Source organism: Microchirus variegatus (genome assembly GCF_963457635.1).
Source record: "Microchirus variegatus genome assembly, chromosome: 22".
In the NCBI taxonomy this organism is placed as follows: Eukaryota; Metazoa; Chordata; class Actinopteri; order Pleuronectiformes; family Soleidae; genus Microchirus; species Microchirus variegatus.
This window is the reverse complement of record NC_139823.1, coordinates 8,662,085-8,674,225: the sequence shown is the minus strand read 5'-3', so window position 1 is coordinate 8,674,225 and position 12,141 is coordinate 8,662,085. Positions and strand designations below refer to the sequence as shown.

Below are 12,141 nucleotides of genomic sequence, written 5' to 3'. Positions count from 1 at the left end.
GTGGTTTGAGTGGTTGGAGGATCTTCAGAAGGTGGCTGAATTCAATGTGGATCGCTGTATGAAACCCAGAGACTTTGGAGACCCTGCCACTGCACAGCTTCACCACTTCTCTGACGCCAGCCAAGTTGGATATGGAACAGTGTCCTATTTGAGACTGGAAAAGGATGACAGCGTTCAGGTTTCATTTCTGTTGGGAAAGGCCAGAGTTGCTCCACTTAAGCAGACAACAATTCCTCGACTGGAACTCACAGCAGCAGTTCTTGCAGTTCGAGTTGACAAGATGCTTCAGAAGGAGTTGCAACTTAAGCTGGAAAAGTCAGTTTTCTGGACCGACAGCACAACTGTTCTTAAATACATCTGTAATGAAACCAGACGATTTCAAACTTTCGTGGCAAACAGAGTCTCCTTCATCAGAGGAGCATCAGATACTGATCAGTGGAGATATGTTTGTTCTAAGGAGAATCCAGCAGATGATGCATCAAGAGGAATGACGGCAGATAATTTCCTGACAGGCAGGAGATGGATAAATGGGCCGAAGTTTCTCTGTGAGCCAAAGGAGGTTTGGCCTAAATTGGATGCTGATCTTCATGTTATTCCTGCAGATGACCCAGAGGTCAAAAGGGAGTTGACTGTAAATTCTGTTGTTGTGGATTCTGAAAGTGCCACAGATCGCCTGCTCTGTTACTTTTCATCCTGGACGAGACTAAAAAGGTCTGTTGCCTGGTTGCTGAAGGTCAAGAGAACTCTTGTGTTATTGGGACAGAAGAGAAAGGAGCTGTGTGCCTCTAAATATCTCAGCCAGGACAAGCTGGAGCCAAAAGAGCAGGAAGTGAAAAGGAAAATTCAGAGCTTTAAAGCCACACTCAAAGGACAAATCTTGACTCCTGAAGATCTGGAAAAAGCAGAACAGTCAGTCATTCAGTATGTACAAGAACACAAATTTAAAGCTGAAATTTCCTCATTGAAGAATGGTTGTAAAAATGTTGCAAAAGGGAGTCCTCTGTACAGACTGGATCCGGTGATGGATAATGGAATCCTCAGAGTAGGTGGTCGGCTGGATAAATCAGCATTACCAACAGAGTCCAAACATCCAGTCATTTTGTCCAAAGATTTGCATGTATCCGTACTGATTCTGCGTCATATTCATCATCAACTGGGACATGTAGGAAGAAATCACATGCTGTCCAGGCTGCGGCAGAGGTACTGGATCATCAATGCAAACTCTGCTGCAAGGAAAGTTATATCTGACTGTGTTGTTTGCAGACGCAACAGAGGGAAACTCATTGAACAGAAGATGGCGGACTTGCCTGAGGAAAGAGTGGTGCCTGATAGAGCCCCTTTCACAGATGTTGGAGTTGACTATTTCGGGCCCATTGAGGTTAAAAGAGGCAGAAGTCTTCTTAAAAGGTATGGAGTGCTTTTCACCTGTCTGACTAGCCGTGCTGTGCATTTGGAGGTGGCACATATGTTGGATACAGTTTCCTGCATAAATGCTGTCCGGAGGTTCATCTGTAGACGAGGCCCAATCTCCACCATCAGGTCTGATAACGGCACAAACTTTGTTGGAGCTAACCGGGAGCTGAAGGAAAGTCTGGCTGGTTTAAATCATGGCAAAATTCAGAGAGCGTTGGTCCAGGATGGCATAAAATGGAGCTTTAACACACCAGCAGCTTCCCATCATGGTGGTGTTTGGGAGCGCCTGATTCGCTCTGTGAAAAGTGTTCTGACTTCAGTTCTCAAACAGCAAATTCTCGATGATGAAGGGCTCCAAACTGTTTTTTGTGAGGCTGAGGCCATATTGAATGACAGACCCATCACTAAAGTCTCTGATGACCCGGACGACCTGGAGGCACTCACACCTAACCACATTCTGATGTTAAAGGGCAAGCCAATCATGCCACCAGGACTGTTTGATCGCAATGATTTGTACATCAGGAAAAGGTGGAAGCAAATACAATACATGGCAGAACTGTTTTGGAAGAGATGGATTGCTGAATACTTACCAATGATGCAAGAGAGACAGAAATGGACAAGACCAAGGAGAAATCTCGTTCCTTGAGACATCGTCCTCATTGCAGACACTGCAGCCCCAAGAGGATCTTGGCTGATGGGGAGAATCTTGGATGTGAGAGCAGATGCAAAGGGCCTGGTACGCTCTGTGCGCCTTCGGACCAGGACCAGCATTCTGGAGAGGCCTGTGACGAAGCTCTGCCTGCTGTTGGAAGCAGGAATGTGACACCATGGACTTTCTCTCTCTCTCCCTCTCTCTTTTTCTCTCTCTCTCTCTTTTGTTGTTTCAGGTACATCATAAAAAAGAAAGTGAACTGAAGCTAATGCATGAACTGTCTTGTCATAGATTGGGTGGAGGGAATAGCTCCTTTGATAAATTAAAGTAATTGTGATTTAGTGCACAATTAGGGGCCGGAGTGTTGGAGCTATTTATTTAGTTGTAGTACTTAGTGCTGTTTAGTTTATTATTTTGTTTAGTGAGTATTTAGTTTTTGGTTATTCTCAGTCAATTTGCTTGATTTCATTATGATTAGATTTCTATTAGTATTCTAGTTTATTATTTGTTTACTTTAGGTGTTTCTTGTTTATTATTTGTTTTGTTTCATTTGGGCACGGTAGGGGGGCACCTGAAGTTATATAGGTAGGCTGTCGGTAAGGGACCAGCATGCACCTGGGTGGGCAAATGGTTTTTTACCGGAGCGGGAGAGGCACAGGAATTTTCTTTGTTCTTTGTTTGCTCGCTGTTTGGTTAAATAAACCACGCTTTTTGTTGAAACTGGACATCTGTTTGGACATTATGTTTTTCCCATCCGCGTACACCACAACCCATGGTGCAACAGTGGCCCTTTGATTAGTATAATTTGAAGTTTGATTTGATACTTTTATCTGTTTGACAATCGGCTGCTACATAGGCTCACAACGCATAAACACTACGAGCCAATGAAACGCACTGACACACTATGAGCCAATGAAACGCACTGACATACTATGAGCCAATGAAACGCCTCAAAATATTTTGAAGCAATGAAACACAACAGAGCAATGACAACAAAATAATCAGAATATAGTACTAAGAATGGGGGGTGTCCCCATATATTGCCTACATAACGATGAGTCCCACACTTCTCTGTGAAAATACTGAGGGCTCTCTCTACATTGGCCTTCTGCTTGGTTGCCATAATGCAGTAGTTCTGCAGGATGCTGAGCTGTATGTGTCCACCTGCTGTCTGAGGCTTTAACTCCTTCAGCAGTTTCTCTGCTGTTCTCACGGCGCGCAGCTCCAACTCCTGCTTCTCTGTGGAATTCCTGTTGAGAGACACAATTGAAAAACTAAACCTTGTGTTGAAAACTCTGTGGGTTGTAATAACATGTTTACTTTGTCCCACTGCTGCTCACCCAACGTCACCGTCGAGATTCTCAAACACCTCCCCTCCCGTGGTGTCATTTGTCAGGGTTAAGGATTTCAGGGTTAGATTTTGATCATGTTGTACACAGCATTTTGACCCCAGTCATTGTGTTTCCGTGCTTTGTTGAAGTGTCTCAAGGCATCGCTCGGTTCCGCTGTGTACCTGAGGAGTGAGCACAACTTTAGTCACATAATGAAATATACCAGAGGAAGCATACTTAGCCACACTTACCAGAGATAAAGCCCTTTGCAGTAGTTGAACCCTGGGTCAAACTTAGTCCTGGAAGAATGTTTTTCTGCCATATCAAAAAATCTGGGGATTTCCTGTGTAAAGGCTGGACACAATGACACAGCATCCATTTAGGAATCCGTTTAAGTCGAGTTTACACTATTTATTATGAATGATATATTGAAATGCGTATTTATTGTGGTTTTTCCCCCAATGTGTTGTTTTTTTGTAACGGCAGCTTCACTCTTGTTTGCTTTTGAAATGTTTCATTAAAATTTGATGTACTGATCATAATTGTCCCCGATGCAGTATTTCCACACAGCAGCATTGATGCTGTCACTGATGTGCCGTGTTGTATACGGCTCTGATTTCTTAGTGCAAAGCGCCCCCTGCAGACCGATAAAGCAATCAAACAAAGTGTCTCTAACCAACAGAATTTATTGAGCTCAAAATCACCTCTTAATACCAAGGCACATTTACAGAGCACCACGTCTCCATTTTCAGGAAAACACTCACATTTGACCCATTTCCTCAACCAGTCAAACAAATTAATTTACAATATTCCAGATCCATTTTTAACACCAGTGCCTGCACCAGAATTTCATCTGTGGATTCTTGTTCACATAATAGGAGTTTAGGTCTTTTAAATAACAGATTTTATCAGGTGGCATTCATTTCACAATGGAAGTTTCCTTTAACACAACAGCATTAAAATTCTTTACGCATGACTGCACGAGTGACGCAGCTGAAGCGTCACAAGAGATGCATTTCTGCAGCAACTTGGTGTGTGAACCGACTGTAACTCATATTTGTGGGTCAACTAATTCTGTCATAAAAATCCAAACACACGTCCAAATGACTGTTCCTTTCAGTTTTCAGGACTTAAAGAGTTAAAAAAATTGACCTCAGGAAATAATTAAATATATCAAATTCAACCCTGATTTTGAAGACCCGACTCCACCTTACTCCACCGTACCACCACCTGTTCCACCACCATTCCCCCAAACCACTCTTTCCACCCGGAATAATATTACATTCAAGGTACAGGACCTTAACAAAAAATATCTCTCATCTCAAAAACAAAACTTTTTTCAAAAGGACATCGCACACACCATACTTGTGGTTTGTAGCCGTTCACTTCACATTGGATATTCGAACCGTTAATATGTGATTATTTTGCTTTTGATTCGCGTACATGTCATACGTAGTAAGCGTTGGCTTTAGTCACTGTACCTAATACTGAGTGTGTGTGTTGGTGGTGAAGGCACAGTAGTGAAAACATCTCAAACACAAAAGAGGAACTTGTCAACACAGTGCATCTTAACTGCTCCATAAAGCTCAGTTCTGTCTATTTGGGGGGGGGAATCGTTTCAATGCTTCCTTCCAACAGTGAAACACTGTACTTGTTCCAAAGTCAAAACGTTCCAGCAGCAGCAGCAGCAGCAGCAGCAGTAGTTCAGTTCTTCTACATATAAAAAATAAATTAAAACTCCTTGTTATTGGTCTAAAAAAAATTAGCTGCGTACATGACCTAGTATGCTTACGCATACAAATAAGCTATTGGTAAAGTGGTCGTTTTCCACACTCAGATAAACGACCAGAGCTGGTATCTGTCTGAGGGATTACACAAGGCGAGAGAGGGATGCAAAAGACGGGCACTCAGACACATATTCAGTCCTGGAATGTAGAATAACTGGTTCTATATGAAGAGAAAACAAAAGCATGATTACTTTCGCAAACAGATATAAAGCAGACATCTGAAATAGTGTATATATTATTATTATAATAATAATACTAATAATAAAAAAAAAAGACTTACATCCTTCAGTTCCCATTTTTGCTCTGGTCCTACAACTGTTTTCCTGCCCTTTAACTGGCATTCTTCCAGCTTCACAGCCACCACACCCCCATCCAAACACAGCTCCTTCTGAATGTTGTGTCTAATCTCTCGATGCGTGGAGTACTCGAAATACTACAGCATACAAAACACAGAAATAAATCACTGGGATTAAATTCAATCTTGTCAGTCAGAGATAGGTGCCTTTTTTTTTCTTTCAACCTGACCTGGTTTCCTCCTTGTCCGTGACATGGGTACATGATCAGCTCTTTCCCCCCCTCATTGTTCTCTCCAGCGTCCAGACATGCGTCTTTGCCCACATTTTTCAACTGCAGAGAATGAGAAGAGAAGGGGGAACGCCGTGAGAGGAAACACAGTGAAAAACTAACATCCAGTACAAGCTGTTCAAACAACTTTAATCTCTGGAGTGTTTTTTATGGTGGTGTCGAATTGGAACGGCTCTGTGCCCTCTGGAGATCCTATGTGGAAAGCCACAGTGGCGAGACAGCTGTGAGGTTTGGAAAGAGGTGAGCACCGGTGTGGGGTACGTGCAGTCTTACAGAGCCAAAGTGAAGCGGGTTGAGATCGGGGATGAAGGCCTCTGGATAAACGTTCTTCAAATACCAGGAGAAGTCTTTGCACTGCAGTCGCGTCCGGAGCTCCAGGCGTTTGGAGGTATCTCCAAATGTCCTCTGTTAAAACAACGACAGCCAGGATATTGTTAGTAAAGAGTTAACGTGAGCTGCAGGTATTCTGGATATGAACATGACTTAAAGGAGGTAACTACCAGAAATAGAAAATAGACTTTTCTTAATAAGAACCCACACTTTTCTCCTTTGCTATTCAGAAATATTGAAAGCCTAATACATTTACAAGCAAAACAAGCAATGCTTAGTGAAAATTCCAATCTTCAGCCAACTTTGAATTTAATTACTCACACATTCTTATAACCAGACCCGGTGTACACTATTAACAGCCATAATGTCCCTAGACACCAAAGGCGCCAGGCATCTGGACCAGATACACTATCTCAAGTCCTCTATGTATCAGACCTGGCACGCTGTTCGCCCAGAATCTGTGATGATGCCTCACTGTTCAGATGTCAGGGACTGTCTCAGTTCTCCTCAGATCTGAGCTGTCTACAATAAAATCTTTCAATTTACCGACTCCAGAGGTTCCATCAACGGTCATCTCATCATGAGGTTGATGTAATTTAGGTTACAACTTACAGTAAGCCCAGGAAAAAGGTCAAATTTAGACTTGATAAAGGAACTGTAGGGCTGAATTATATGTGTAGAATATCAAATTTGAGAGTTTATTAGATTATGATTTGAGTTGCAAAATAACTTTCTATATCAAGTCTAACCCTTCTCTGCAGTTGGATATGGGTTGACCATGGCCTGATGGTGTGCATCCTTGACTTTTTCACACATTTTTGGGAGGAATTTTAATTTTCACTGATTTATCATGCTTCAGCGGCTCATCAGCAGCAGCTGTGCTGTCTGAAGTGGGGAGGTGGGAGTGAAGAGGCTGTCCTCATGGTGGGTGAGATATTTTCACTCGGTTCATCGCAGAACATGGTGTTATACTGAAACGACGAGGTGTCCATTCACCAATATGCGAGTACATATTTATTTTGCATTAACATGCTACTACTTTGCGGCTAACTTGGCGAATCCGTTGCCAAAGGTAAGCTAGCGAGGTTATTTTAGCATTAGCGTAGGGCTAACATAATACAAACACTGTGCAACCTCATTAGGCACAACGCAAATGTTTTCATTTTCGATTAGCATTAGCGTAGCTAGATGTTGCACCTGTCAACACAACACAAAACAGCATAAACAGCTAAAACATTCCTGATCATGCCGTACTATAACTGAAAACTCTTCTTCAGCTCCCACTATAGGAATACATACTTCCTACAAGCACTGCACTAGTTGTATAAAAAACAAAATTGGAGTAAAGCATATTGAGATTTTATTGAAATTTCATAAATGTTTGCACAATTATGGTCAATCCACCCAAAAGTTGCGATGTCACCTGCATCGGTGGTCGACAAAAGTGAGTGAAAAAGTATGATAGACCACACTAACAATCTAACAGCAGAAATAAACACTGCAAAGTAGGATAATCAGCTAATGTTTCACTTTACTTTGACCATTGAGTGACGGTGTCCTAATGACTCCGTTATTAAACAAATGAACAGCAGCTAAAGGAGGATTCCATCACTGCTCCTTTTAAAGTAGTGAAGTGTTGACGATTTGCAGACACCTCACACCACCATTGGATAAAGAGAGCTCTTATCATAATGACAAGTGAACACTGACGGCTCTTTTAGTGAATTCCTTGGAAGCTGTTAATGACGGTGTGTCGGGTTTGAAGACAACAGAAGAGGGCTGGCCCATTTTGCACAGTATAGCCCTCGGGGGAACAGTTTATGGCACTTATGGGACCACAGGTTGGGAAACACTGAGAGTCTGTGTCATTTACTAGAGCGGACTTCCTTCAGGCTACTTTTCTTGTGTCGTTATGCAGCGCTCAGCCCGTAATCTACTTCTCTACTCTACGTATTCATGAATGTGTGTCATTTCTGCAGATTAACACTTGGAAAAGGGGCCTTTCTGCATTAAGTTTGCATGTTCTCCCCATGTTCTCCGATTTCCTCGCACAGTCCATAATTAATATGGGGATTAGGTAAATTGGACAATCTAAATTGACCGTGAGAGTGAACGTGGAGGATAAAGCGGTAGAAGATGGATGGATGGAAGTGCTATGAAGTAAATCAGTAACATTATGATGGACTTCAACTTTTTTCCTACTCTCAAGAAGTAGGAAAAAAACATCTACATGTAACCGTGAGGTAAAGGAAAGAAAGAGAATGCTACAGAGAAACTTAGAGGTGGTACATACATCGTTTGCTATCTGCGCAGCTTGCTGGTGTCGCCGGTAGAAGATCTCCTTGTAGTCGTCCATCCACACCTCGGCCAGCCGCACCTGGTTCCGTGCAATCACTTGCGTTCCCTTGGGGAAAGTGTGAGGGCTCTTGGTGCGGAAAACATGACCAACAATGGAACAAGGGATGATCTCCAGCTGTCCTCCACACTGCCACACCTGCAAGTTAATGAGTGACCGCACATGCAGTGCAATAACACAGTTAAAAACTTCTGTAATGGTGCAATGAGCAAAAAGGCCAAAAATGATCAATACTGCTGTACATCCAGAATGAAACATTAGTGATATCTTACCCTGAAGGACATTTCAATATTCTCCCCACCCCAGATTTCCATTTCTTCATCGTAGCTTCCAATATGGTAGAAGTACTCCTTTGAGATGGAGAAGAGTCCGCCAGCAAACGTGGGAGTCCTGAAGAAACATTTAATGGAATTTTTCAATTATGTCCAACAATAAACTTTTTTTTCTACTGAGCTGTATTTGTACACCATATGTGTTTGTTTTTTTCTGCTCACTTGATCGGGTATGTTTCATCTTTCCTCCTCCGTCTCTCATGATCTGGTAAACTCTCCCAGCCGAAAGCCAGGCCCCAGTCAAAATTACCCCGGTTGTGGTTCTGGCCATATGGAGACGGCTTCATGAACTCAAAGGTATTCAGATCAATAGTTGTGATGTCAGGACTGACGACTGCCGTGTAGTTCTCTGCAATCCTTGCAAGTAGAGGCTCCAGCCACCCATTAAAGCATTCACCTGTTAAAACACACACACACACACATACTCACAAAGGACACTGCATAACATCTGCCTTAACTCAGGCTAAATAAAGCATGATAATCCATGGCAGCCATGCCTAGTTTTTCAAGATGAACAAACATTGTATTGTGAATCTTTGGGCATGTAAGTTAGGGTGTGGCTGACTTGTGAGTGTTTCAAAGACAATAGAGGTTGACTAACAGTGGGCGTCCAGAAAGGTGAGCGTGTCACCGGTGGCCACGGAGGCACCGAGCAGCCGAGCCGTGATGAGTCCTTTCCTCTCTCGCTGGCGGACGACTTGCACGTTGCTCAGCTGCTTCAAATACTCGTCCAACTCGTCCTTCAGTACATCTGCAATTATAAAACATCCAGGTGTAAGTTGTGGGTGATGCATACACTACCGGTCAAAGGTTTGGGGAATTTATTAGAAATAATGATTTTAATTCAAAATAATAACTTTGCTTTCATCAAAGAACCAGCAAAGCTGATTTCACCTGTGCTAACATTGTATGACAATTACATCTGGCCCTAACCATTATACTGATGTGGCCCTCAGGGAAAATGAGTTTGACACCCGTGCTGTATAGAGTGTATTTCTGATTCATTTTATGTTGAATATTCATTGAAAAAAGGTGCTTTTCCTTCATTTCTAAGTGACCCCTAACTTTTGAACGGTACTGTACATGAGCAAGTGTTTCATTAAGAATGAACGATTTTCCAAAATAATAGGACATATAATATTCGCATTCGAGACCAGATGTGTTTTCCTAACATCTTCAGCAGGAGAACTGCAGGGAACCACATTCTCTGAAACCTCTCCCTTCTCTAGCATTTTGTTTCCTACCTATACCCAAGTTACCTCTGAGGCATTTTTCTCTCCTTCTTCTCCACATGAGGAGCAGAGAGCCCCTTCCTGCACTCCAAAAGACCTACCCCAGCCAGCATGCACCATGAAATGAAAACCCAATAGAGAACACGGCAGTCCCAAAAGGCCCCAATCGAGTTTTACCGTCCACGCTGGCGTCGTCCACCAGGATGATCTCCTTGAGGAGAATGGCAGGGGAGGTGTGGAGGACACTGTACACTGTCCTTAGCAGGGTGCTCCAAGCCTCGTTGTGAAACACAATTATCACACTAGTGGTGAGCAGGGGGGGGCACCGCTTGAAGGTTTGCTCGATGCATCTGCGGCAAGAAGGAGGAAAAAGGCACAAAGATGTGACTGTCCAGTACAGTTCCTGAGCGGCACAATAGTCTAGTTATTACATCTACACACTCTCCCCGGTGGGGTGTCCATTTCAAATGTGACACAGCATGTGTGTGTGGCAGCCTTTGAAATACCTGCCACACCAGAGCGCGATAGACTTCTCTAAGTCATGCCTGTTTGATAGCCGTTACATGGACAGGCTCAATGTGTGTGTGTCATGTACCAACTGTGTACTGACATGTACTTGGACTGGTGTGCGTGGATGTTTCTGTAATTAGCCAAACATAACTGTGCTTCTTCCTGCACTGGCCACAGTAACTGGGCAGGCATGCTCAAACAAAGTCCCAGTCAGAACAATCATCGCTGCGGTTTCGAGCTGAGATTTTTCCCACTTGTGCAAAGCAAATATGTTGAATTTGCTCAAGGGTTAGACGGCGAGTTCTGCCTTACCCTAATTATAATAAAAGAACATGAGTGTGAGTGTTTAAAGGTGCCATATGTAAGAATGTGGCCAAAAACGGTTACTACATTCAAATTCAAAATACAGGGGTCTGTTAGGTTTCGTTTTCTGACGTAACTGACAACCCGTGGTTGCTCGGCAGCTGAGACTCTACTCACGGCAATGATTGGTAGATGGCTGTAGGTGAACATGATTTCAAAACATAAACATGATTTGCAGTCTGCAAAAAAATTTTTTAAGGTGAATATTTTGTCTGTACTGTTGTTGTTGGTGAGTTCAGTTTGTTATATGAACATTTCTCCTGAGTCTCTGTGACATATTAGGAGGGCCAGTTTTATGGCCAGTTGCTTTAGATTTATTACATAATGCACCTTTAAGTTACTATCTATGGTGTATTTCAATACAGCAAATACATATTGTTGTCAATCCAAATAAGAGGGGAAATTAAGTTAAAAAAAAAAAAATAGACGTAATCAAAAATCATGGAGATTATATAGGCTGACATACTCTGGTGGTCTTGTGTCTGCACCCAGGTCTCTGCTTAAGGAGATGCGGTCACTGGCGAACAGGTTAAAGCAATGCTTCTCTTCTCCCCTCTCCTTCTCCTTCTGCTCCTCTGGGCTCAGCGACTCCGTATGGAAAGGTTTCCCAGAAGCTCCGGGGGCAAGAGGGTGCTGAGGTGCCCGCTCCAGGGCCGGCCTGAGCTCAGCGGCGGTGTAGTGACCTGGCAGACAGGACGCGGCGTCTGCCGTGTCCTGCTGACGCACGGGGGCTCGGATCTGCATCTTTGGCATGACGTCCTTGAAGTTATTGACGGCTCCCATCACCATGCCCAGCATGGAATCCCGCTTCACTGCCATGTCCTTCAGCCAGGGCTCGTCTTGTTGGCTCGGGCTCCCCACCTCCCATTGTATGAAGAAGACGAACGTGACAAAGACGACGGCCACGACCACCAGTTTAAGTGGGTGCAGTCGCCTCCGGAGCAGTCTGCGGAGAGCGGTCATTCCTTAATGGAGAGCAGACGGCCTTGGGATTGAGATTCAGCTGGAATAAAAACAGTTCAGATTAGGGCTCATCATTCACTACATCAATACTTATTTTGATATAATGTTGGATAATTCATTGTGGGGTGTTAAAAGTCTTTATGAAGAAAAAACAACAAACACTAAGCACTTGTCAAAACACTTAACAGCATTGTTTGTCAAAGTGTGTTTGCACATTATATTTATATTTCATAATGATATAGCAATACACTAATTAAATATTGCCCAGCCCTAATTTAGATAATGGG

At 43.1% G+C, this 12,141-nt stretch overlaps 1 protein-coding gene across 1 annotated transcript; it reads right to left on the bottom strand.

The window, feature by feature from the left end:
- Window positions 1–5,229: 5,229 nt before the first annotated feature.
- On the bottom strand, window positions 5,230–11,854 carry galnt3 (UDP-N-acetyl-alpha-D-galactosamine:polypeptide N-acetylgalactosaminyltransferase 3 (GalNAc-T3); the record flags this gene model as incomplete). The annotated part of the gene is made up of 10 exons (XM_083908281.1): window positions 5,230–5,343; window positions 5,464–5,616; window positions 5,709–5,810; window positions 6,042–6,173; window positions 8,392–8,592; window positions 8,727–8,844; window positions 8,949–9,183; window positions 9,388–9,537; window positions 10,196–10,368; window positions 11,358–11,854. 10 exons carry the CDS (start codon window positions 11,852–11,854, stop codon window positions 5,230–5,232), a joined length of 1,875 nt encoding a protein of 624 aa, XP_083764407.1.
- Window positions 11,855–12,141: the final 287 nt, after the last annotated feature.